General features: G+C 47.4%; 2 protein-coding genes across 8 annotated transcripts; one reads left to right on the top strand and one right to left on the bottom strand.

Moving 5' to 3' along the window:
* Nucleotides 1-589: 589 nt before the first annotated feature.
* LMBR1L (limb development membrane protein 1 like) lies at nucleotides 590-16,066 on the bottom strand. Of its 7 annotated transcripts, XM_059682752.1 has the most exons (18): nucleotides 15,699-16,051; nucleotides 13,138-13,222; nucleotides 12,626-12,733; nucleotides 12,058-12,091; nucleotides 10,896-11,035; nucleotides 10,607-10,710; nucleotides 9,904-10,027; nucleotides 8,838-8,906; nucleotides 8,634-8,698; nucleotides 8,212-8,284; nucleotides 8,053-8,136; nucleotides 7,883-7,959; nucleotides 6,790-6,867; nucleotides 6,568-6,641; nucleotides 6,258-6,348; nucleotides 6,092-6,158; nucleotides 1,387-1,548; nucleotides 590-1,193 (listed from the first exon to the last, which is right to left on the bottom strand). In XM_059682752.1, the coding sequence occupies exons 1-18, from the start codon at nucleotides 15,768-15,770 to the stop codon at nucleotides 1,126-1,128; spliced, it is 1,575 nt and encodes a 524-aa protein (XP_059538735.1). In that variant the 5' UTR covers nucleotides 15,771-16,051; the 3' UTR covers nucleotides 590-1,125. The 7 variants fall into 7 exon arrangements, with proteins under 7 accessions (XP_059538735.1, XP_059538739.1, XP_059538734.1 ...); XM_059682756.1 differs by lacking the exon at nucleotides 6,092-6,158 and having other exon boundaries at nucleotides 15,699-16,060; XM_059682751.1 differs by having other exon boundaries at nucleotides 8,053-8,284; nucleotides 12,680-12,733; nucleotides 15,699-16,057.
* On the top strand, nucleotides 15,783-25,801 carry LOC132226532 (large ribosomal subunit protein eL34-like). Its single transcript, XM_059681141.1, has 2 exons — nucleotides 15,783-15,905; nucleotides 25,430-25,801. The coding sequence occupies exons 1-2, from the start codon at nucleotides 15,783-15,785 to the stop codon at nucleotides 25,790-25,792; spliced, it is 486 nt and encodes a 161-aa protein (XP_059537124.1). The 3' UTR covers nucleotides 25,793-25,801.
* The last annotated feature ends 768 nt before the right edge of the window (nucleotides 25,802-26,569 follow it).

The following is a 26,569-nucleotide window of genomic DNA, read 5'->3' on the forward strand; positions in this document are numbered from 1 at the left end:
GAGGTGAAAAAAAAAAAAGACTATGAGGTGAGTGGTGCCCCTAAATGTTGTTCAATGCAACATATACATAACATACATAACCCTGAGCAGAAACTTTGTCCCTAGCCCCAACGTGGCAGGGGGCTTGCATAGTACTTAAAGCACTGATAGCCTCTGGAAAGATTGAGTTAGATTCTTCTCTGAGGTAGATCACAGACCTTTGTTAGCTAGCCACTTCTTTTATTCCACATCCAATAGTCAAATCAGGGAGGACAGGGCTGAGTGTGTGTGTATTTGTGTGTGTGTGTATACAAGGGGATTTTATCCTATTCCTACACCCATGCCTACCTACCCCCAATAACCAAGGCACATAAACAAGGTCATGAGTATAAGGAGAGTCAGGGGACCAGTCAGCTTTAGGCTAAGGGAGAGGAGTTCCCAACTGCCTAATTGTGTGGCCTAACACCAGACCCAAGTCCTCAAAGAACACTAAGAATGCAGATGGAGGGGAAGGAAAAGGATGGTGGACAGAACCCTTCTGTTTCTCTCAGTTGAAAGACTCAGGACTTGCGGGGAGAGCAAGGCTATTCAAATAAACACAGAGAGAGCCTTTTAAAAAAACCAAAGCAAACCTTGGGATCAACTTTATTGCTGATGGTTGTGGCCTTTTCTTTCCCACATCCTCACTTCTCTGGTGGTCCAAAGTCCCTCCAGGATAACACAGTGCTTAGGTTCTTCTGGACCAGAGGCAAGGGAGACAATCTGCCCCCCACATCTGCCCCTGCTCGGTCCCTCCCCAGTCCCCACCCAACCCTATTGCACATCAAATCATGTAAACATGGCTACAGGCATGGCCTGGAAGAGCAGTGAGGCAGATTGATGTGTTAACGGATTTTGGACCAGGAGCCAGACCCAAGTCACCCAATCCCACCCCATGCTAAGGCCCACAGTTAAATCTGGAAAAACAAGGGGGCCTGGTCCCAAACTCTGGCTCAGATTATGCAACAGTGCAGATGGCTCAGCTCCCCTCTGCCACCCGCCCCTCTCAGATTCCAGGTCTTAAGGATCACCCACTCCTGGTGTCGCTTCAGGACTGGGTAGCAGATGGCAGTGTCCAGTTTTTTCCCTCTCACCCCCAACTAGAGGTCACTGGTGTTGGGTCTTCCTAGATGCCCTGGGGAAACCAGAGACAGGCAATGGCAGTCTGTCCAGTCCTGGAAAAGAGGGAAGGCGGACAGTCAAAAGTAGGACATATGTCCAGACCTCTGGGATAAGACAACCAAACCACAAAATGGATGGATGAAGCATGTTACAAGTAAAGCAGAAAGCCTGCCATCTCCCTTGCTGGAAAGACCACTGTTCCAGAGGGCTTCACCCCACCAGCCTGTGACACCCACTCTTTCTCACCAAAAGCCCGGATCAGCTCTGCCCGAACAGCTGCGGTGAAGGTCTTCACCAGACACAGAGTGGTGAGGCCCGCAAAGATTGCATTGTAGAGGAACACGATGTAAAAATTGCCCAGCCAATTGAAGCGTCCAAAATCACCCAGCAGGTCAAAGCGAGTGAGTCCTGAAATAGAAAGACCAGGATAGAAGGTGGGCATCCCAGCCCCTCCCTGGCTCAGAGCCCACCTTTCTGCTGCCTCCTGGTGGCCACATCTCAACACTGCAACTGATAAGTTGGCCTCCTATTATTTGAGGGGGGGTGGATTTTATTTTTTTATTATTTTTTAAAAAATAATTCTTTATTGTTGATAGTATGGCATGTCCCCCCTTTTCACCCCATTGACCCCTTCCAGCCCACCCCCATCCCTGCCATCCCCGCCCCAGACCCTCAGCACCCTTTTGTCTGTGTCCATGGGTTATGCATTCAAGGTCTCACCCACCCACCCACCCACTCTCCCCCGCCGTCCCTCTGGGATTCTGAACTCTGTTCCATTCTTCCATGTACCTGGGTCCATTCCATTTATCAGTTTATTTTGTTACTTAGATTCCACATATGAGTGCAGTCATGTGATACTTGTCTTTCTCTGACTGATTTATTTCACTTAGCATGATACTCTCCAGGTCTCTCCATGCTGTCTCAAAGGGTAAAAGATTCTTCTTTTTTAATGCTACATAGTATTCCATGGTATAAATGTACCACAGCTTTTTTATCCACTCATCTACTGATAGGCACTTGGGCTGTTGTAAATTGTGCTGCTATGAACAGAGAGGTGCACACATTCTTTTTGATTGGTGCTTCAGGTTTCTTAGGATATATTCCTAGAAGTGGGATCACTGGGTCAAATGGCAGATCCATATTTAATTTTTTGTGAATACTCCATACTGTTTTCCATAATGGTTGCACCAATCTACTAGGAGTAGTGTACTAGCGGTGTACTAGGGTTCCCTTTTCTCCACATCCTCACGCACTTGTCATTTGTTGGTTTGTTGATGGTAGCCATTCTGACAGGTGTGAAATGGTACCTCATTGTCATTTTGATTTGCATCTCTCAGATGATTGTGACTTTGAGCATTTTTTCATGTCTCTTGGCCATCTGTATGTCCTCTTTGGAGAAGTGTCTATTTAGGTCCTTTGCCCATTTTTTAATTGGATTGTCTTCCTTTTGTTAAGTTGTATGAGTTCCTTATATATTTTGGATATTAACACTGGCCTCTCTTACTATTAATTATTCCTACATCCCAAGCTCTGTCTCAGAGGAGTTCAGGGCTGTGAAGAAAGTGCCAGCAGCTAGGCTTGCTTCAACTTCCCTGTCAGAGTTTGGCATGTTCTTCGATGGGTTCCCCTCTGGCTTCAGGTATTCCAAGGAGCTACCTGGGCCTACCAGTTGTTCCTGGGTCAGGAACTTATAAGCTAGTCACTTGTATTTTTTTAGTAGGTAGAGCTGTGTGGAGGCAAAGAGCTCTGACTCTGATCAGACTGCTATGGTTCATATCCAAACTCCACCTCAACTAATTGTGTGATTTGGGACTAATTCCTTAAACATCTGTGCCTCAGTTTACTCAACTATAAAGTAGAGGAAATAATGGGACTGTTAGAATTAAATAATTCCCATAAAGCACTCACTATATGTACCAGGAGTATTTTAACTCTTGCTGAGCCTGTAATAATATAATATCAAATAAGATTTCTGGGGCCCTCCTCCACTTAACTCCAACCGAAAGGAACTAACTGATGGACCTACAAGCCTAGTGTACTACTAAACCCTCATGGTTTAAGTATAAATGCTACAGGGGAAAGAGTGTGGACTTAAGAACCAAATAGAACTAATTTATTTTTTTGATTTTTGATTTTGAGAGTACATTTATTAAAGCTGGGGACAGTCAGGGGTTGGGGGGAGGTAGAAAAGGGTATGGGGGAGTAAATGGTGATGGAAGGAGATTTGACTTGGGGTAGTGAACACACAATACAATATACAGATAAGTTATAGAATTACACACCTGAAACCTATATCATTGATTAAGCAATGTCATCCTAATAAATTCAATAAATAAGGTAAAATAAAACATCTATACTAATAAAAGGGTAATATGCTAATTAGATGGACGTCTCCTGGACATCCATTGGATAAAGCCACAGGGGCTGCAAGGCCCGGGGCTCAGGCAGCCATGAGCTCAGGCAGCTGTGGGTTCAGGCAGCTGCAAGGCCCGGGGCTCAGGCAGCCATGAGCCCCAGTGGCTACGAGGCCCGGGGCTCAGACCTCGCAGCCGCCACAGCCGGCAGTGGCGGTAGCAGTGGGGTAATGGGGGTGGCGCCCTCCCCTGATCAGCCCAGTCACCTCCTTCAGAGGGAGGCCAGACTGCGGCTTAGGCCCCACTCCCCACTTGGGGAGCCGTCAGTAGGACATCCCCTGAGGGCCCCCAGACTGTGAGAGGGGGCAGGCCGGGCTGAAGGACCCCTGCTCCAGTGCATGAATTTTCGTGCACCAGGCCTCTAGTCATTATCCTATACAATAAAGAGGCAATATGCAAATTAACCCTCACACCCTCACAAGATGGCTGCCTACGACCAGGCCAGCAGGGGGGTTAGTGAGGGACAACCAAACAACTGAACAAGCAGGCTGCATGGGGTGACCAGGCCAGCAGGGGGTTAGTGAGGGATGACCAAATGATTGAACAGCAGCTGTGTGAGGCGACCAGGCCGGCAGGGGGGCTGTGAGGGGTGACCAGGCCAGCAGGAGGGGCAGTTGGGGGCAGCCAGGCCAGCAGAGGGGGCCAGCTGGGGGTGATCAGGCCAGCAGGGGGGCAGTAAGAGGCAACCAGGCTGGCAGGGGGGTAGCAGTTGGGGGCAACCAGGCTGGCAGGGCGGTATTTAGGGGCAATTAGGCTGGCAGGAGGGCAGTGAGGAGTGACTAGGCTAGTGGGGGGTAGCAGTTGGGGGTGACCAGGCTGGCGGGGAGGGCAGTTAGGGGTGACCAGGTCGGCAGAGGGGGGCAGTTGGAGGCGACCAGGCTGGCGGGAGGGGTGCAGTTGGGGGTGACCAGGTTGGTGGGAGGGGTGCAGCTGGGGACGACCAGGCTGGCAGGGGGGTAGTTGGGGGCAATTAGGCTGGCAGGAGGGCAGTGAGGGGCGACTAGGCTGGCGGGGGATAGCAGTTGGGGGCAACCAGGCCGGCGGGGGGGCAGTTAGGGGCGACCAGGCCAGCAGAGGGGGGAAGTTGGGGGCGACCAGGCCGGCAGGGGTGGCAGTTCGAGGCAATCAGGCCGGCACACAGAAGCAGTGAGGGGCAATCAGGCCGGCGGGGCGGGGGCGGGGGGGAGTAGTTAGGGGTGATGAGGCAGGCAGACAGGCGAGCAATTAGGAGCCAGCGCTTAGGAGCCAGGTGAGTGATTAGGTCCAGGATTGTGAGAGGGATGTCTGACTACAGTCGGACATCCCCTGAGGGGTCCTGGATTGCAGAGGGTGCAGGCTGGGCTGAGGGGACTTCTCCCCCCCCACCCCCCGCACAAATTTCATGTGCCAGGCCTCTAGTATAATATATATTATAAAAAAGCTGGGGACAGTGAAAAAAAAGAGACTTAAAATAGAAGAGACAAGATCACAGTAACAGGAGGGAGCCTAGGCTGGGCTGCCTAGACTTGGGAAAGGAAGTCAAAGTAACAGAAGTGAGTCATGCTGGGCTGCATGGACTCAGGAAAAGGAAGTTACAGAGGCCAAAGGAGAGTTCTTGGAGACAGATTCAGGGGGTTAGCCTGGGATAAGCTGCTGCTGCCCACTGCTCTCCTGGTTGCAAGTATCCTGGGGACCCTTGGAGCTTAGGAGAAAGAAAGCAAAAGTACACACCTGAGAAAAGAGAGCACAGGCATGCTCAAGAGAGTGTCCAAATAGAACTAATTAAAATCATGTATGATATATATATAGTGTGTGTGGGGGGGGTTACCTATAACTCTCATACTACCCTGGAGTGAACTAGTTACATTTTAAAAAATTTCTACCAGGTAATTCTAGTTCATAGTTCTAAAGATAGGAGAAGGACTGAGTGTATTATTTGATGCCTTGGTGTGTGCAAAAAGCGCTGGACTGGGATTAAGGAGACAAGGGTTCTAGCCTGACTTGGCCTTGCCTCAAACTAGCTATAAAATTGGGCAAATTAATTAGCTTCTCTGTATTTCATCTTTAAAATAAAAAATATTTAGCCCTGATCGGGAGCTCAGTTAGTTAGAGTGTTGTCCCAATATGCCAAGATTGTGGTTCAATCCCAGTCAGGGGACATACAAGAGTAAACCAATGAATGCACAAATAAGTGGAACAACAAATCGATGTTTCTCTCTCTCTAAAATCAACAATAAAAGAAGAAATAAAATGAGAATGTTTATTAGATGATCCAGCCCAAAGGAAGATTTAGGGAAACGTGGTACTTTTCAATCAAGACGACAGAAGTAAATGGGGAAGGCTATGTGATGCAAAGGAAAAGTATGAGCTTTGGAGCAACACTACTCTGATCTCAGCACAAGCATTTCACAGAACCTGTTTCTCGATCTGTATCATAGGCATAATACTTTCTCATAGGTTTGTTGTGGGATTTAGGGAGAACATGTATATAAAATGTCTGCTTAGCACTAGTAGGTACTAAAAAGAAGCCAATTCCTTTACCTCCTTTTGCTACTTACCTAGGGTTCGAGAGAAGACAGGAAGTGCTGAGCTTAGGACCAGGAGACAGACACAGTTCCCGATTATCTGGGGAGGAGTACGGAAAGGGGAGGTGAGGTAGCAGAACTGCCAGTATCTAGTCCCCATGCATGTCTCCAGGATACCCCTCTACTCCAACCCAATTACCTGTGTCATGGCTGTGTCATGCCATCTGGGCCGCAGGCCCCGGAAGAGTGGAGAACTGTAGAATCCCACGATCGAGGACACCATCAGATAACTGCCACTGGGGTTAGGGAAGAACTGGCCAGCTCCCAAGGATTAATGCCTCATCTCAAAGGGAATAAGCCCCTTTCCCCCAGACCTCCTTTCAAAATCAAGTCTTTTCTTTATTTCTGAACCTCAGGTTGGTGAAGACTTCCTTGCCCCCTTCCCATCAGTCCCACTACAAGTCTGCCCAGAGCCCCAAAGGAGACATTCAGAAGATACAAAAGGATACAAGATGAGTACAACCTGAATGACAGCACCAAAGGAGCCCAGCTTGGAGAAGGAGACCTGGCCCAGGGAGGCACCCTGAGAAATGAAGTAGTATCACGGTGGAGCACTCTCCACAATCAGCACCACCCAGCACCCAGCCCTCCCTCTGGCCTCAGTTCCTGCCCCGTCACTCCAGCTTTTCTTAGGTCCTCCCCAAAAGATATGGGGGAGGGCAGCCCAGTACCTGCATGCCCCGGGGCATGGCAGCCTCATCGATGAGCAGCTCCAGGATGTGGATGGCCACAATGAGCACGGACAGGCCCTGTGTGAGGCAAGGTCACAGATTCCCATCCATGCCCCAGCCCACAACAGTATCCAGAGTTACATGTTAAGAGCAGACAGCCGGGCAGCTCAGTTGATTAGAGCGTCATCCCGATATGCTAAGGTTGTGGGTTTGATCTCCGGTCACGGCACACACAAGAATAAACCAATAAATGCATAAATAAGAACAACAAATTTATGTTTCTCTTTCTCTCTCCCTTCCCTTCCCCTCCTCTCTCCCAAATCAATCAACAAAACAAATTTTATTAAAAAAAAAAACAAAACACAAAAAACCCCACCTAGCAGCTTTAGCTGGTTTGGCTCAGTGGATATAGCGTTGGCCTGTGGACTCAAGGGTCTTGGGTTTGATTCTGGTCAAGGGCACATGCCCGGGGTTGCAGGCTCGATCCCCAGTAGGGGGCATGCAGGAGGCAGCTGATCAATGATTCTCTCTCATCATTGATGTTTCTATCTCTTTCTCCCTTTCCCTTCTTCTCTGAAATTAATAAAAATATACTTAAAAATAAAAAATAAAGATAAATAAAAAAGCAGATACGCTGCTCCAACATTTTCAGTTTCCAAGCACTGTATGGGACTTCCTTGAGGCTGGTGCTAGCAACAGAGCACTTTGAGGGTATTATAAGATACACCCTCTCCAGGTGGAAGAATTGCAAAAAAGCTAAGTAGAAAAATGGATTCGTCCTCCAGATTGATAAGACTTATTCCCAAGTCCAGGTTGTGGCAAGTTGGGGGACAGACTGAATTTCAACCCTTATTTTCACCCACAGCAAGCCCTCTGTGGCCTTGGGTAAACTCCTTAACTTCCCTGTTTCTTCATTTACAAAATTGGGATTGCTGTGCTCAGCACAGGGCAGGACACAAAGTAGAGACTCAGTAAGAGGTAACTACTATGATTGAAGATAACCAGGTCCCTGCATCTCCTTCTCTTCCCTAAGAAGGCCTAAATTATTCAAGGGCCTTCTACTCCCCACCCTCCTCAAGGCTGGTATACCCACCGTCAATAACAGCAAGCACAGCATGGCCAGGGGATAACCCAGGTTCCGCTGCCAGGCTGAAGCCTTCCACCGCTTCTCTGTGCAGGGATGGGAAGCGGTTAGCACGGACTTGGAACAAAAGGCTATTCTTAAGGAAAGCCAGGTATTCCCATCCCTACTAACTCACATACCCAGTAGGACCCTCTGTGTCTGCAGAGCCAGCACCTGTCTGTGCAGCAGCTCCATGTCCAAAGGCAACCAGCAGGAGGTGGGATCTGAGGGCAGAGAAGATGGTGCTGCCCTTGCCCAAGCCATGCCTATCATCCCACCTGGGAAGAACTGCAACTCACTGCAAATCCTGCGGGTCAAAGCTGCTTCCTCAAAGGCTGAGCAGTACAGCTGCTCCTCCAGGTCTTCCAGCACCTGGGAGCAGGGGAAAAGGGAGGGACTAATAATAGTCAGGGGCTCCCAGATCCCAAGGGCCCCAGGAGCACCCTGTTCATCCCAGGGCTTTATCATCCCATTCCTTCCCCTACCCCTTATTCACTACCCTGTGGTCAGCAACTTATCCATCCCTCCCGACTGCCTTGTGTTCTGCTTTGTATGTCTGGTAACCAGCTCCAGGTGATGGGGGTGGAGGGTATAGGGGCCAACAAAGGCTGTGGCCCTCTGCAAGGTGTGCAGCACACAATCATAGGGTTGTTTTATTTTCTGGCTCCAGCTTGGCAGGAAGCTCACCCCACAGGATCAAAAGGCAAGGAGTACTACATACCCGCGGCTTGACCAGCAGCTTCCCAGTAACCGAGAACATGCGGGCGAGACCTAGCGGAGTACACACTGTGGAGACAGAAGCCAGTCACCTGATAGACCCTTCTCTCCATCATTCCCCTCACCACCCCTCCATTCCCTCTCCTTCCACCCTTGTGGTTCCGATCCAAGGACCTTACCCATTATCTCCCAGACCCTGAACACTCACCCAGGAGCAGCAGGACCCCAAGGAAGGAAATGCAGGAGTAGAGGTAGGGGAGGTAGTACTCCCAGAAGTCTAAGGGTAAAAAAAGCAGTACAGTCAGCCCAACTCTTTCCTGCTTACTGGGACGACAGGCCTCAGAGACAATACAAAACCTACAGGGGTTAGGCAAGTAATGCAAATCAGGAAAGCTGGCCTGTGTCGCAGAAGAGGGAGTGGCAGGGACTATAGCAAACAAGATCCTAAGCCAGCCGTGGGCAAACTACGGCCTGCGGGCCGGATCCTACCTGTTTGAAATGAATAAAACTAAAAAAAAAGAGACCGTACCCTTTTATGCAATGATGTTTACTTTGAATTTATATTAGTTCACACAAACACTCCATCCATGCTTTTGTTCCGGCTCTCCGGTCCAGTTTAAGAACCCATTGTGGCTCTCAAGTCAAAAAGTTTGCCCACCCCTGTCCTAAGCCCTACCTAAAGGGCACAACTGTTATTCAGTCCCAGTCACCAAGGACTAGTGTGGCCAGATTCTCAACCTTGTCAAGCAAAGCCAGAGATCTGGATATTAATGTGAAACCTCCCAACATATATATATATGGCAACTGACTCATATATGTTTTTTAAATCATTGCATGGGCCCAATGGGACATTCCTGCAGATTGGTTTTGGCCTGAAGTCCATCATTTCGAAACTTCAGTCTAACGGTTTATTTATTTATTATTATTTTTAAAAATATATATTTTTATTGAATTCAGAAAGGGAGAGGAAGAGAGAGATAGAAACATCAATGATGAGAGAAAAATCACTGACTGGCTGCCTCTTGCACACCCCCTGTTGGGAGATTGAGTCTGCAACCCCGGGCATGTGCCCCCAGTTGGTATCGAACCTGGGACCCCTTCAGTCCGCAGGTCAATGCTCTATCTACTGAGCCAAACCAGTTAGGGTCAGTCTAACGGTTTAGATGATCTCAATCTTCTCCACCTCAGAAGGATACAGTTGATTCAGGAAGGGGAACATCTGCCAACTGATGAGCCACTTAGCCTGGAGGGTGGGAAGGAACTGGCCCTCTCACCATAGAGTGACTCCCTGCTGGTCTTGTTGTCCACAATGGCTGACGCCACCCACACCATGCCCAGCACCAGCAGAGTAAGGAGCATCAACATTACCACTGTCTCGTAGACTCGGCCCAGGACACCCTATGGAAGAAGGCAATAGGTGTGGGTGGAGAGAACTGCCAACGTCGGGGCAGTGTGGGGAAGGCAGGCAACATTGGGAATGGCAGCCTGGCTAGGGGAACCAGAGGACTGGATTCAGGAGAAGGGGGAAAGCATTAATCTGCTAAATCACTCAGTCCTCCTACCCACAACCAGAATATCCATTCCGTTCTCGATATTTTTCCTTTGTAACCTCCCTCCTCGGGTCCTTCCCCCATCCTTGTTTTGCCCTGGGAGGCTGACTCCTGAGGTCTGCATCACACAAGCCCTTTGCCCTTGGTTTTCCTGTTCGGCTTGCCCAATGGAAAGGACCAACAGCTCCTCTGCTGGGTGGTTGCACCTCCCCAGCTTCAACTGGGTTCCAAAAGCTATTTTTTCTCTCTGCTCCCACAAGCCTATGGTGGTAATGACTTCCTGATGTTACTAGCGCCTCAAACTCCTTGTTGATCTCAACTCTGACTATACCTCTATAAATAGTTTCTTCATTAAAATCTCTTTAGTTGAAACATCTGAGTGGCATTGTGTTTCCTGCTTGAATTGATTGATTCATCACTCACTCACCTTTCTGGAGCCAGCAAAGCCCTCAGACTCAGTGAAGAAGTATGCAAAGGGCATGAGGAAGATGAGGGACAGGTTGGAGAAGAGAAAAACGAGGTTCCAGAGGCCTAGAGCAAAAAAAGGAAAGGCAGAGGTGGTCAGAAAAGGGTGGCCCAACCCACTGGGGACTGATCATGTGATCGGGAAGCTGGGGATGGGGTGATTATGCCTAATGAGTACAAGGCTCTCTGTATCTGCCTGACACTTTCTGCTCCCTATCGCCATCCCAAGCTGTAAACCAGGAGTCACGCACCATGGATGAGGGAGCCGTTGAGCCACTGGATGTAGTAGTTCCGAGGCAGTGAGAGCAACACCTCATTGCTGATGATGGAGAAGGGCAGGAGCAGTACGGCACCCAGGGCAACCGCCAGGGTAAAGGTGCAGAGCTCGAGCCTGGGTAGAGGAGAGGTAGAGTCCTTGCTTAGCTCAGACACTTCCCTGGGTCCAACAAGCCCCATTCATCCCTGCAGGCACCTGTAGTTTCTCCTAGAACCAACTAGCAGTGACAGACCAGGGAAGGAGCCATCAGCTGGGGCTCCACTCACTGCCCCCCAGCCCTAGTCCTTACCTTTAGGGAAGCCTTGGCACATGGGATGGGTACATCTCAGGCATTTATGGGAGCCTGGTCACCTGCCATGTCACCTGCCCAGACGTCCTCAGGAATGTGATCCTCCCACACATGCCCGTAGGGTGCACCAGGCATAATGCCAACCTAAGAGGCCTGGCTTCTCTAATCAGAGGTGTGGATTTCTGAGCTTGCCTCTTCAGGCCGCATAAGAGCAGGGTCACCCCATGTGGCTATGCCCTGAATGAAGCTCTAGGACAAAGGGGGAAAAGGGAGCTAAAACCCAACTTCATAGCTAAGGCCTATGTGCGGGGCTGCATCAGTTGAAAAGAAGGGACACTTTTATTTATTTGGTCCATCAAGGGGGGATGGTTGCCTTCTTATAATCTGTTGACCCAGAGGAGTCATCACTATATCTTTCTCTATCCTTGCTAGTGAATAACAGCAGTCTGGAATAAGGTCCATCTTTAGATTCAAGCACACCTCTCCTTCAGGGGTTCTATCTTCCCATCCCCTGATGTTTTCATTAATCTGCATCCTACCCTACTCCCTTCCCAATGGATGCTGGGAGGTGAAGCCAAGCTGAAGTCATTTCTGGTGACTCAAGCCCCAGCTGACAGTTCCGGCCTTGAGGATGCCAGGAGCTCCTGGCCTAACCAGGGAGACAGGAAGAACAGCTTTTCCAAGCATCCCCAGGGTAGGGTAAAGCTGGAAGAAGCCAGGAGTAGGATGGAAGCAGAAACTCTCTCTTTACTTTGTGACACCCCACTCTCTCTGCCAGCTCCAGGGCCTCACTGGATTTCAGCTTCTAAAGGTAACTGGTGCCAGTTGCTCAGGCAGCAACACTTACGCAATCTTGTTGACTGTGGCATCTTCATCATCCACTACAAAAGACAGAGGCATGGGGAAGAAGCAGAAGATCAGTGGGCAGCTCTGGGAACCATCTGTGTTGCAGCGTGCCTTCCTTCCCCGTCCCTGCCCCCTGAAAGAAGGGCCTGTGCCCAGAGAGGCAGAGCTGGACAGGAGGCTCTGGGAGAGCTCATGCTATAACCCCACAACCTGTTCTCCGGCCAAGGTAGCAGTGGCCCCAGGTGGAGAGAGAACAGGCTAGAAACTCCCTCACTTCCCTCCTTCCCCATCACAGGTTCCTCTTTTGTAAGCTCAAAATATGATAAACAACTGGTCTGTGAGGTTGGTTACATCAGTGGCTGGGTGCAGCAGAGAAATGCAAGCAGTGGCGGGGGTTGGGGGGGAGATTCACAGAGAAAGTTCCCAAGAGAATTACACAGAGGAGTAGCTGCCTTCTTGGGTGGGGGCTCATGGAGGGGAAGAAAGGCTAGGGCCAGGACAGGATGATCTGAACAGGCTGAGGCAAGTGTGTGGATGCCCCTCCCACCTCCCTGTCACACAATGCCTACAGGAAGGAAAGCTCCAATCTGAGCACAGATTGGAAAGAGAAAGGCCACCATCACCAGGTCCTGGGGTCCCAGCGGTCACGGAGGTCTCTGGTCCTGGGTGTGGGAGCACTAGGAGAGGAGGTGACAGAGCTTGTGCCCATGATAACATTCACCTTGCAGTTGCCCACTTTAGGTTTACAGAGGGCTTTTATATTAACCATCTCTTTGGTCCACATAATAACAATGGGCTGGGTAGAGACTGCTAGGCCCATTTTGGAAAGGATGAAACTGAGGGCCAGAAAAGTTATAGGACTTGCCCAGCAGCTTTATTGGCTGTGGACACTTCTATCTAGACTTTCCACTATACCACACTGTCCCTGCCTGTGGAGGTAGGGAGGTAGAAGAGGCAAAGGCGCCACAACAGCCACCTCTCCTTTCCCAGCAGGTGCCATAGACCCATTCTCCTGAGGCTGGCTCCATGGCAGCGGGAACACTGGCAGAGGACGAGCAGATGGGAGGGAAGTCACAGGTACCTGTAGTGAACTCAGCAGGCTTCTTGAAGTGGGTCAGGGTGATGTGGCAGAGGATGTAGAGTGTCGCAAACAGAAGTGTTGAGATCTATGGCAGAGCATGAGCTGGGATGAGAAACTCTAAGAACATTCCATAGCCCCATGGGGTCCCTTCCCCAAAACAAGGCTGCATACTTTCTCCCTGTTACTTCCTTCTAGTCAAGGCCTCAGGAGCCTTTAAGAAGCAGCAGACAGCCCTGGCTGGTTTGGCTCAGTGGATAGAGGGTTGGTCTGCGGTCTGAAGGGGCCTGGGTTCGGTTCTCATCAAGGGCATGTGCCTGGGTTGCAGGCTCAATCCCCCGTAGGGGGCGTGCAGGAGGCAGGCAGCCGATCAGTGATTCTCTCTCATCCTTGATGTTTCTATCTCCCCCTTTCCCTTCCTCTCTGATATCAATAAAAATATTTTTTAAAAAAAATATAAGTGGAACAAATTGCTGTCTGTCTCTCTTAAAAATCAATAGGGAGCCCTGAAAGATCAGGTATGCTCTGGGCCAAATCAGAGCCTCATTTAATCTCTGCCCCTAAGAATAAGACTTAGTTGGGGCCCAATATCTACAAAGTTTCTAGAGTCAGCATCAGCCTCTTTTTATTTTTATTTTTTATTTTAAATTTTTTCGTGGGGAGGGGGAAAGAGTCCCACAGCACAGACTCCCAGGTGGGGAGGGGGAAAGAGTCAACATCAGCCTCTTTAAAGGCAGTCAATCCCTGCTCCCTACCTCAAGTGACTTCCCAATTCTAGGGCCAGGCATCTCAAGGCCTGTCCCATGCCTCTGGGCGACTGGACCTCCAACTGATAGTTAAGGCAGGGCTTAGCCAAGTTACTCTGCACATGCATGCATCCCACCCTACCCCAAGGTAGCTGCTATTGCTCAGGGGAAGAGCTACTGCTCAGTTTGGCTCCATAAACAGGGAGTCTTGAGAAGAGACATTATTGTATTTCAAGTAGTCCAAGAAGGCAGGATCAGTCTTGTGGGTTCTCCAGTCCCCAAGAGGAGCTGACGCCACAGGAAATCTGCATACAGCTATCCATGCAAAGAGGGACAAAGTCATAGAGACCCCAGGAGAGCCAGAGGCCTAGGACAAAGCTGTAGCTTTTGACATTAGGAAAGCAGAGTAGAATGAGCCACTCAGATTGGAACTGCAGAATTTTTACAGCCCAGTGCTCCACCCTGGGCTTGCGCAAGTAATAGGAAGGTGGGAGGGCTCAAAAGGTCATGCTGGAGTTACACGCAGTTCCAGCGGAGGCTAGGTCATTCTCTAGAGCAGAACTGGTGCCAGGTGGAGGAGCAACCAGAAGCCTTCAGGCTGCCCTTGCCCAGCACTGATTCCTCAGCTAATGGGACCAAAGGATGGGGGAGACATCCAAGAGGCTGCTTCTCTGTCCAAGGTCGCATCCCTCCCGGTTCTCTAAGAATGTGGGCCTCTGACCATACACTGTCTCAAGGCCCGGCCGAGCCTCAACGTATGCCCAACCCCACCATGTGGGACTATCCACTAAGGGACACATAAGGAAGGATTCCTGAAAGCAGATCTGGCATTCTACACACGGACTAATATACTTCCTACCTTTCAGTACTCAGAAATAAGGACAGACTCAGTGAAGCAGTGGCTCCCTTTATCCCTCCTCCAATCTGAGGCTGCCCAGGGCAGACCAGAGCCCAGCCTGAGAAAAAAATGAATGATGGATCCATTCACTAACATTTCTATTCTTTCAAATCTTTCTCGTTTCCTTTCCATGTAGTATATGGAAGAGAGGGCTACCCTGGGGAGCTCAGAGAAAGAAGACTCAGGAGAAAGGAGAGAGATGAGCGTTCAAAGCAGGCCTGCGCAAGATCTGACTTCCTTGGCGCCTGCGAGTGTCCCCCACCCCGGCCGGGAGGGAGGGTGGGAGGGAGGGAGGGAGGCAGCCAGGTGCTCTCTAGAGCACTCAGGGGAACCACTCACAGGGGAAATCCCTAAATGTCTGAATAGCTAGCTAGGAACCTCCACTTGCAGGGTTCCTAACAAACACCAATAAGGGGGCGGCGGAGGGGGGGGTGATGGAGGCTTAGCTGTTCTCCATCTCTACCCAGTAGAATCCACACCAGCAAGAGTCCCTTCTTCCAAGGCGGGAGTCCCACCAAAGTCCCCCTTCAACAAACACCAGTTGGGAAGTAAATGCAAACCAGCCCTCCCCTAATCAAATCCATCCCTCTCGGTCTAAGCCGGGCAGACTCGCCAAACTCTCAGACACAAGGGGACCCACGCCCAGAACGACGGGGCTGGGCGGGGGAGAGACGGGGGGCGGGGGGGCGGAAACCGATGGGCTTTGTTTATCTCGCAACTACCCAGAGGATCCGACTTAACTACTGGTTCACCGGCTGGGGCACCGGTCCTTCTGACGGGCCGGGGCCTTTCGTTGCTCGCCCTGGTGCGCACGGGGTCTGAGGGCGCTCTGAGCCCAGGTGGTTGTACTCCGACCCCAACCTCTCCCTCACCCGGGACACCCTTTGGCCCTAACCTTCCTACCCGGGTCCCATACTCACAATACATTCGCGGACCCTCTCGTGGAATAGCTGCTCTCGCACGGATAGCACTTCGTAGTCAGCTGCTTCCATACTCTGCTCAGCATGACTGGGGCGGGGGTGTCTCCGGGCCCGGGGAGGACCGGCGGGGATAAAGCCGCCGCCGCCAAGCACCCGGACCCAGCCGAGGAGCCTTTCCTCGCAGCCTGCGACGGAAACTCGGGGGAGGTAATCTCAGGTCCAGATTCAGACGTCCGGACGCCCCGCCCTTAAAGGGGCAGGCACCAGCGCGCCTTGTTTTAAAGGGCCCCTGTCCCCACTCTGTTCCCTCCCCTTTAAGGTCGGGCCTCAGTCAAGTTTCAACGTAAACACCCGCCTTTAGGCTCGTTAAGAGGAAGCGTCAGTCCTCATTCTACTTTACCGGAGGCCGAGTGACGACACAAGGGATGGGCGGGTTCCTTTCATAAAGCGAAACTCATTGGCTCCTAGAGCTGCCGCTCATAGGTAGAGAAACGATGATAGGCTTTCCCCGTGAAAGGAGGCGGTATCTTTGAAGCCAATCGGTGCTCAATCTAAAACTAACCGACTCCTCGCCTCCGGCTGTTGAGGAGAGAGAGTTTTAGTAACGACTGAAAGTTTAGTTCGGCCGTGGCTAAATGAACCTTTTGGAACTAGGCAGCCAGGGAGGATGTGAGAGTTCCATGGGGGTTCTGAGAGGTTACCGCTTCCCAGGAACCCAAGGTCCACAGCACCATTTTCTGAAAGTGTATATATGTTGGAGGGGGGCCCCCTTCGCGGCCAGTTTTCACTCAGTCACTTTGGGGATGGCCAAGTGTGTGCTAGAGCAAATACTTAAAAAACAACAACACCTGAATAGTGAACTACAGAAATATTCCCCTGAAACGTTGTGAGGTAATGTCCATAGGGGACTATTGTTGAGTGGTGCAGAATCAAACATTAGCCAACCTAGGTACCACTCACTTTACAGACTTTATCTCATTTTAATATCACAACCTTTAAGAGGAATGTGTCGTGATTAGCATTTTAGAAATTAGAAAAAGGTGAGAGGTTGTCACGTGCCCAAGGTCACATCATTAAGGCATGCAAGTGACCTTCCTGAGATCTCCGCGGAGGTATGTGTGCAAAGCCTCCCCTTCCTGAAGTTAAAGCCTTCCCCCGAATGGGAGGAAGCAGTGCAGAAAAGCAAAAGAAGGGCTGAGTTTAGCAAAGCCTCCCATGGAAGAGTAAGAGCCCAATTCTAAAGGCCTTAGACTGCATCCAGTTACTGTCTGGTGCCAGAATTAACAAGTGAATTCTATACCCTTGTAACCATGGGGCAAGTTATTTCTACCTCTTTTCTGTTTCCCCAGTGATTTGCAATGGAACCTTGGGAGCTGATTTTCCTCTTAGCAACCAAGCCTGATGTAAACAGAACTTCAACCAGGAGAGAGAGTAGACACAGTTACAAAGAGGAGAAGATAGCTAGCCGGGTCCTTGGGTCTGCTGCAAAGAAAGGAAAGGATAGACAGGTGGCTTGGGTCTATTGAGTGTGCTGTGAGAACAAACATGAATGGGTCAAGGCCCTGCCTGGAGGGACGTACAGCTTGTCAGGGAGAAGTGGCCCTGGAGGGTAACAGGTCTCAGATCTTAATTTTAAGCATATGTGATTTAGTGATCTTATTAAAACACAAATCAGATCTTGTCTCAGCTCAAAACCTCTCAAAAGTGACCCATTTGCACTTAAAAATTCACCTGCTTTAAAGTAAGCCTACAAGGCTTTCAGAGGATATATTAAATATGCTGTGTTTTGTTGGGCTCACTGTTTTTTTTTTTTAAACAAATTTGAACAAACATTTAAAAATCAGAAGATGACTCCTTAAAAGTTCAGATATCTGTTCTATCTCCTTTTAATCCTCACCAGAGAATATTTTCCATTGATTTATTTTATGTTATTTTTAGAGAGAATGGAAAGGAAGGGGAGAGACAGAAACATTGATGTGAGAGACACACCCCAACCAGGGCTGGGGATTGAGCTTGCAACCAAGGAATGTGCCCTTGATCGGAATCGAACCGATGCTCTATCCACTGAGCCAAACCAGCTAGGGCTCACATCTGTCTCTTAAATAGAAGATCTGGCAGAGCTGGGCAGCCAGGACCTATGGCTCTGTAGATGAAGGAGGATGTACCAGTCTTCCACAGCTCCTATTACTTGGGTAAGCACCTCACCAATTTTTCCATTTACGTTGTCAGCCCAACTGTTTTGTGACTTGTGAGCTATCCCCTGAGCTATCCCCTCTCTACTGCTTCAACTTGGCACCATCTTCATTCTGGCCTTTGGTCAGTTTCTGGTCGACCCTGCCAACTTTCCTTTCTCAGGACACTGCACTTGCTGTTTCCTCTGCCTGAAAGTTCTCCCCTTCTCCTTCCCAATTCACTTTTAGCTGGTTCCTGTTTTCTTTAGGTTTGAGCTTAAATGTTATCTGCTCAGAGGACTCTCCCCCACCCCCCACTACTTTATCTAAAGCAAGTATTGTTTTACTTACCTCTGTTTATGTCTTTACTCCTTTCCTTTCCACTTAGAGGACTAGAACCCTGCATTTGGCTTTGAATTCATTCCTTTCCATTCAACCCCATTTCTTAACCCAGTGCAGTTCTCACAGTAAACACTCAATGTTTGTAGATTTGGGATCTAAGAGGTTAGTTATCCATTTTTGTAGGGAAGGAGCCACCTTGACTGTGGAGTAAATTTCAACATCTGCAAGCAGCACAGAGAAGGGAATAATCCAGAATGAGCCTTCACTATGCTAAATGTTAACAGATACTCTACATAGATTAGTTTATTCAATGTCACAAGGATCCTACTAAGTAGACTTTTTAATTTTATTTTTTTAAGGTTTCAAGTTAACATTTATTGCACACTCACTGTAGGTAACTGCCAAGTCCTCAAAATGTAAAATTTAGCAACACAATTTTACCTTCAAGGACTTCAGAGATATGTCAACTATATAAAAACAAAAACAAAAACAAAAACAAAACAAAACAAAAAAAACCTATATAAAAACAATTTTGTGAAAATGTGTAGGAGATAATAATTTGAGTGAGAAAAATATGACACTGGAGGTTTGGGGATAGATATTGCAACATAAGCAATGGGTTCAGAGGTGCAAAAATATGGTAGTAGACTTTTTTTATGTATAGATGAGGAATCTGTTCAAAGAGATTAAGTAATTTGTGCAAGGAGCTACAATAAGTGGTGGATGTGGGACTTGAACTGGCTTATCTGACTTGGAAGCTTCCCTTTTCCCCACTATATCTCCCCAGTTTTTGTATTCCTCTCCTTACTAAACTGCTTAGATACTCAGTGTAATAGAAAGGTAAAACTTGAAGAGTCCTGGCACCCTACATCTGCATATAAAAGGTTCGCCGTTCTACTTCTTCCTGTGAGGTCACCTTTGAGCTTTCAGATGTTGACTTATTGCTGAATAGCACCTTGAGAGGAGCAGACAGAAGGCCCAGAGGCACCAACTCCCAGAGGTGAGAGGGGATTTGGAAAAGTTACCCCTTTTAAAAAAATATGTATTTTTAAAATTGATTTTAGAGAGGGAGGGAGAGAAAGAAACATTAGTGATGAGAGAGAATCATAGTTCAGCTTCCTCCCCCCACTGGGGATTGAGCTCACAACCTGGGCCTGTGCCCTGACTGGGAATCAAACCGTGATCTGGTTCATAGGTTGACGCTCAACCACTGAGCAATGCCGGCCAGATGAAAAGTTACCTTTAAAAAAAAAAAAAAAAAAAAAAAAAAAATATATATATATATATATATATATATATATTATTGATTTTTTACAGAGAGGAAGGGAGAGGGACAGAGAGCCAGAAACATCGATGAGTGAGAAACATCGATCAGCCGCCTCCTGCACACCCCCCACGGGGGATGTGCCTGCAACCAAGGTACATGCCCTTAACCTGAATCGAACCCAGGACCCTTTGGTCCGCAGGTCGACGCTCTATCCACTGAGCCAAACCAGTCAGGGCTACCCTTTTTTTAATACAAAGATTTCAGAAACTTTCCATTCAGATTATGGGTTATTTTCATTTTCTCTTTGCTTACCTACATGTCCCAATTTCCCCACAGAAAACGTAAGTACAGAAAAATTCCTGTTCATTCAAATAAGACTAGTAGCTTTAGGGTAGTTTTATTCCCAGGACTTTCTGGGTTTTCAGAAAGAACTCATTCAACTCTAAGGTGAAAATTCTGTAAACTGTGCTATGAATTGAATGTTTATGTGCCCCACCCCCACCCCAATTCATATGTTAAAACCCTAACCCCAAATGTGATAATTATACGAGGTGGGGCCTTTGGGAGGTAATTAGATTTAGATGAGGTCATGAGGTATAGCCCCCAATATGGGATTAATGTTCATATAAGAAGAGAAAGAAACTAGGGCTTACTCTCTCTCAGCTATATGAGGACACAGCAAGAAGGTGGTGGGCCGTCTGCAAGCCAGGAAGAAGGCTCTCCCCAGACGGAATCCGCCAGCACTTTGATTTTAGATTTCCCAGCCTCCAGAACTATGAGAAATATATGTTTGTTGTTTAAGCCATCTAGTCTATAGTGTTTTGTTATAGCAGCACAAACTAAGGCTATAAACCTTTTCCTTCCCTCTCAAGGAAATTGGACTTGTTTCTAGACATAAGCCAGCAACTTTGGAATTGCCCTCTTGTCTAGGATTCTAGGAAAACCAGAGGTTCCCCTTAGGCAAGGCCTCCCTGGATCTGAGAACTTTTTGTTGTTATTGTTGTTGGCAGGAGTGGGGGTAAGGGTTTAAAAATGGCGTTGAGAAATTCTGCTCCTTTATTCCTACCTATCACTGATCTCTCAAAAAATATTTGAGAAAACAATCATAATGAAAGATTGGCTTGAGATAGCAAGAACATTTGGAAATCCCAGACTCTGGGAATGGAGAGGGATCATAGAAGTCTTCAGTTCTCCCTTGCCTTTCACAACATGGATGTCATTGTGGGTCCTAGCTAATTATTAGAAAGTGAGCTGCAATGTTATTCCCCATCATTTGCTGTGCCCTTTGAGGTTTTGAGAAATGAGTCTGCTGCCATTTCTGGACAGGAGCTCTTCACTGGATTTCTCCTTTCTAATCTAAACAACCTCATTTTTGCCCAACTAGCATGGCTCAGTGGTTGAGTATCAACCTGTGAATGAGGAAGTCACAGTTCGATTCCAGGGCAGGGCACAGGCTCGGGTTGTGGTCTCAATCCCCTGTGTGGGGTGTGCAGGAGGCGGCCAATCATTGATTTTTATCATTGATGTTTCTATCTCTCTCGCCCTGTCCCTTCCTCTCTGAAATAAATAAAAATATATTTTAAATAAATAAATAAGCAACCTCATTTTTTCTGAGTTGCTGTACCCAGGACCCCTTACTTACATACTCCACTCACCCTTTGAAGGAAACTCTTATCTGTCCATATCCTTCTTAAGGTGCACAGAACTGGATAACAGTTTGCATAGTAGGGTGGTCAGTGAAGAGGATGGTGGAAACACTTTGCACACTGTTGTATAGAAGGAATGTCTAAGGTGACAGCAGTCTGTTCTGGCAGCTGGTCACACCTGTCTCATGGCAGCCAGTCATTTGGTCAATATGAGGCAGCAGAAGTTTCTACATGTTAGTGTCATGAGATACTATAGTGGGGTCAGGGAGAGGCTGAGGGATTTCTTCTTCTTTTTTAAAAAACATGTTTTTGTTGATTTTTAGAGAGATAGGAAGGGAGAGGAAGAGAAAGAGAGAAACATCAATGCGAGAGAGCAACATCAAGGGATCAAGCACACAACCTGGGCATGTGTCCTGATTAGGAATCGAACCAGTGACCTTTTGGTGCACAGAATGACGTTCAACCATCTGAGCTACACCTGCCATGGCAAGATATTTCTTCTTATTTAAAACAAATCTCTAGAACAGAGGAGCAATTTTATCTTCTACCTCCATTTGATGTCACCGTCTACCCTGTAGTGTCTTCCTGAGGCATCTTAGACCTTTGGGACTGGGAAAGTAGGGGAAGAGGAAGGCAGTGGAGGGACAGTCTTTGCTAGCTTTCAGAATGAAAAGTTTGAATTTATGCTCTTGCCCAAAATTAATTCTTGGAATATTTATTTATTTATTTATTTATTTTTTTAAAATATATTTTATTGATTTTTTTACAGAGAGGAAGGGAGAAAGATAGAGAGCTAGAAACATCGATGAGAGAGAAACATCGACCAACTGCCTCCTGCACACTCCCCACTGGGGATGTGCCCGCAACCCAGGTACATGCCCTTGACCGGAATCGAACCCGGGACCCCTCAGTCCGCAGGCCGACGCTCTATCCACTGAGCCAAACCGGTTTCGGCTTGGAATATTTATTAACTGTTAATCACATAATTAAGCACCAAGCTAGGTACTGGTGATACAATGGTAAGCATAACAGACATGGAGCTTATAAAATCTGGTTGGGGAAATATATTAACTAAATAATCACATAAATAAATATAGAATTCTAAAATACAAGAAATACTTTAAAAGGAGAAGATTCTATAAAAGGATAACTAGAAAATCTGATCTAGTTTGACCTAGTCTTCAAATCCTTGATGAGTTGACACTTGGGTTTTTTTTTTTTCCTTTCTTTCTTTTTTTAATTTTTTTAATTGTTCTATTGCTTAAAGTATTACAAAGAGTATTAAATATGTCTCTTTTTTTTTCTCCCCTTGACCTTCCCCTAGCTTCCCATACCTCCCAGTGTCTTGTGTCCATTGGTTATGCTTATATGCATGCATAGAAATTCTTCGGTTGATCTCTTACCCACCTCCCCAACCCTCCCCGGTCTTCCTGCTGTAGTTTGGCAGTCTGTTCGATGTTGCTCTACCTCTGTACCTATTTTTGCTCATCAGTTTATAATGGTCTTAATTATCCATAAATGAGTGAGATCATGTGATATTTTTCTTTCATTGACTGACTTATTTCACTTAGCATAATGCTCTCCAGTTCCCTCCATGCTGTTGCAAATGGTAAGAGTTCCTTCTTTTTTACAGCAGCATAGTATTCCATCCTGTAGGTGTAGCACAGTTTTCTAATCCATTCATCTGCTGATGGGCACTTAGGCTGTTTCCAGATCTTTGCTATGGTGAATTGTGCAACACTTGGGTTTTTATCATGAAAGGAAGAGTATGAGTTAACTGGGCAAAGGGGGTGGGATCAGTTACAGATGGAAAAAGTACTTCATATAGGCAGAGAGAATAGTGTTGGAAGACCCTAGGCAGGATTGAGGTGATGAGGTTGATTTTATCACATTTGGACACAGTAACATATAGCAGGCTGTCAGTTAGGAGATGGGTTGGTCAGTTGAAGGATGGGTAAGATAGGGAATCTATTCCGTTTTATGTACCAGATAGCGGGGAGGAAAAACCTGGCCCTCACAACACAAGGATATCAGTACATACATGTTTGTATCCACATCATCAGGTGGTTATTGACTTTGAATCAATATTAAGCTCAGATTAATCCGGCAGCACACTCCTTCATTACCCCTTGTTGACTCCAAGGCCATGTTTTTATACCTATCCCACACTGGGAAGCACCCTAGAGGCAGGAGCTGAGGTTAAGAGCTCCTTGGGTGTGGGGTTTGCTGTGGCTGCCTGATTCACAATGACCTTGCACGAGTTCCAGCTGGCTCTAGGAATGGACAGAACAAAAAGTGACAAGCATGTGAATGCTAGGGATGCCAGGTCAGTCACTTCCTGTTTGTTGTATATCTTTTAGGTTCAGCACCCAGGTGACAGCCAGGACAGAGTTCACAAATCTGAGTTCAGCTCTTCTGGGCAGAGAACTCCTTGTCAGTGGTGCCATCTGCAGGGCATTAAGGAATTTGCCAGGAATTTGATGGGATTGGGAGGGGGAAATGGCATCTCTTTCCTCTTTCCCTCAAACCTCTTAATCTGACTGTGTCCCTAAATCACAATCCTGGTCCTTCATAGGGCTGAAAGACCCTTATTGCCTCGGATCTTGTGGCAGGCAATATTTAAGGCACCTGGTCCTACAAGGCAGGTCACTGGGCTGTAGTATCACTTCCCTTCTTTTTCACAATTAAATCTGCCATCTGCACCTGGCTGGTGTGGCTCAGTGGTTGCGTGTCGACCCATGAACTAGGAGGTCGAATTTCTATTCCCGGTCGGGGTGCTGGGTTATAGGCTCTATCCCAGGTTGTGGGGCAACTGATTGATTATTCTCTCTCATCATTGATATTTCTATCTCTTTTTCCCTTCCTCTCTCTGAAATCACTAAAAACATATTTAAAAAAAATTAAAATCTGTCATCTGCAAATAAGTGATGCTAAGCTCTGGCCAGGTAGCTAAGCTGGTTGGAACATCTCCCTATATACCAGGGTTTTGGGTTCAATCCCTGTTCAGGGCACATAAAGGAATCAACCAGTGAATGCATAAATAAATGGAACAGCCCTAGCGGTTTGGCTCAGTGGATAGAGTACCGGCCTGTGGACTCAAGGGTCCCGGGTTTGATTCCAGACTAGGGCACATGCCCAGGTTTTGGGCTTGATCCCCAGTAGGGGGCGTGCAGGAGTCAGCCAATCAATGTTTCTCTCATCATTTATGTTTCTATCTCCCCCTCTCCCTTCCTCTCTGATATCAATAAAAATATATTTTTTTAAAAAGTGGAAAAAATTGCTGTCTCTCTTAAAAATCAATCAATCAATCAATAAAAATTTTTAAAAAATGAGGCCAAGAATGCTGGGTTGGGAAGGTATTTAAGCATTCTGGTATTAAAAAGAAAAAAAAAAGTGGGAGGGCCCCAGCTAGCTGGCTCAGTTGGTTGGAATGTCGTCCCATACATCAAAAAGGTTGCAGGTTTGATTCCTAGTCAGGCACATACCTAGGTTGCAGTTCAATCCCTGGTTGAGTGCGAACAGGAGGCAACTGATCGATGTTTGTTTGTTTGTTTTTTCTCTCCCTCCTTCCATCCCTTCCTTCCTCTAAAATCAATAAGAACATATGCTCAGGTGAGAATTAAAAAAAAAAAAAAAGTGGGTGGGTAGTAAATTGAAGGTGTTGATGTTAAGGTTAATTCTCATTATTATTATCCTTGCCATCTCTAAGTAAGCCCTCATTAGGCTTTTACTTCTATTTCTTTCTTTTCTGAGTAAATGGCTCTTTCTTTCTTTTTTTTTAAAATATATTTTATTGATTTTTTACAGAGTGGAAGGAAGAGAGATAGAGAGCCAGAAACATCGACGAGAGAGAAACATCGATCAGCTGCCTCCTGCACATCTCCCACTGGGGATATGCCCACAACCAAGGTACATGCCCTTGACCAGAATCGAACCTGGGACCTTTCAGTCCGCAGGCCGACGCTCTATCCACTGAGCCAAACCGGTTTCGGCAATGGCTCTTTCTTTCTTGGCATCTTGGCTTGGGATGCCCTGCTCATCTCTCAAGCTTGGACATACATCTCTAAGCTTCCAAGTCCAAGACTTGATTGCCCTCTTTACCACTCCCTACTGAGAGGGGCAGGGTGGAAATCTATAGTGCAAAAGGGAAAATAAGGCCAGAAGATTGAGAACCTGCCTAGTGACAGAACAAGAGGTCAAGTGTCTCTCTCAGTTCCCTAGGCCTCTCCACCCCGAGACTCACCTCAGGAGGTGCTTAAAGAGACCTGGGCCTGTCCTCTTCTGGGTACAGTGACTTCAGTTTAGGTATTCACCAAGGTCCAGTGTTTGACATACCGTCGGAGGCTATCCTACAATACAGCCTCTAACAAAACCAGGCTGTCCCAAACCCCTGGTAATAGAATTGTATACCTTTATACCAAGAAGGTTGGGAAAGCACCAAAATCTGCATGTGGTGTGTGCCCAGGCCAACTTTGCGGGGCTTGTGCTGTGAGACCTAAAGTTCTAATGAGGTTGTCTAAAATGAAAAAACACATCAGCAGGGCCTATGGTGGATCCATGTGTGCTAAATGTGTCTGTGACAGGATCAAGCGTGCTGTCCTTATTGAGGAGCAGAAAATCCTTGTGAAAGTGTTGAAGGCACAAGCACAGAGTCAGAAAGCTAAATAAATTTAAAAATGAAGCCTTTTTGAGTAATAAAAACAAAAGTCTCATTCTGTTTAAAAAAAGAGAGAGAGAGAAAGAGAGGGACCTGGGCCTGGCCTGCCCACTGTGGCTCAGTGGTTGAGCATCGACCTATGAACCAGGAGGTTGCTGTTTGATTCCTGGTCAGGGCACATGCCTGGGTAGGGGGCTCTATCCCCAGTGGGGGCATGCAGGAGGCAGTGGATCAGGGATTCTCTCTCATCATTGATGTTTCTCTCTCTCTCTCTCCCACTCTCCCTCCCTCTCTCTCTCTGAAATCAAAGAAAATAACAAAGTAAGAAGAATCTGGCCTAAGAGGGAAATAATCATTATTTTTACCTCTCTTGGAGCATTCTGTGGGCCATAAGCATTACTAGGCACTGTGCTTGCTGCTGGAGCAAAGATGTAAGATAATAAGACCCCAGGGATCCCCTAAAAGAATGCTTGGTAGCATTTCCCGGGTGCCTTAGCATGTCATTTAGCCATCCCTGCCATGTCACACATTTGGTATTTCATGCCACTGAAGGTTTTGATTACTGCTAGTCAACTACTAGTCTTTTTTTTTTAAATAACCACTTTAAAAAAATTATTGATTTTAGAGAAGGGAAGAGAGAGAGAGAGAGAGAGAGCGAGAGAGAGAGAGAGACATGGATTTGTTGTTCCACTTATGTACGGATTCATTGGTTGATTCTTATATGTGCCCTGAATGGGGATTGAACCCGAAACCAACTGAGCGATGCTCCAACCAACTGAGCTTCCCAG

This window comes from Myotis daubentonii, chromosome 2 (genome assembly GCF_963259705.1).
Source record: "Myotis daubentonii chromosome 2, mMyoDau2.1, whole genome shotgun sequence".
Taxonomy (NCBI): domain Eukaryota; kingdom Metazoa; phylum Chordata; class Mammalia; order Chiroptera; family Vespertilionidae; genus Myotis; species Myotis daubentonii.

Excerpts from the sequence above, each read along its gene's own strand:
- LMBR1L (XM_059682751.1), bottom strand. The coding sequence starts at position 15,770 with ATGGAAGCAGCTGACTACGAAGTGCTATCCGTGCGAGAGCAGCTATTC. Across the intron at positions 8,285-8,633 it reads AGCTGCTGGTCAAGCCGCGG|GTGCTGGAAGACCTGGAGGA; the intron begins GTATGTAGTACT and ends CCCTGCTCCCAG. Across the intron at positions 6,868-7,882 it reads TGTGCTTGCTGTTATTGACG|GGCCTGTCCGTGCTCATTGT; the intron begins GTGGGTATACCA and ends TGCCTCACACAG.
- LOC132226532 (XM_059681141.1), top strand. The coding sequence starts at position 15,783 with ATGACTGGGGCGGGGGTGTCTCCGGGCCCGGGGAGGACCGGCGGGGAT. Across the intron at positions 15,906-25,429 it reads GCGACGGAAACTCGGGGGAG|GTATTCACCAAGGTCCAGTG; the intron begins GTAATCTCAGGT and ends ACTTCAGTTTAG.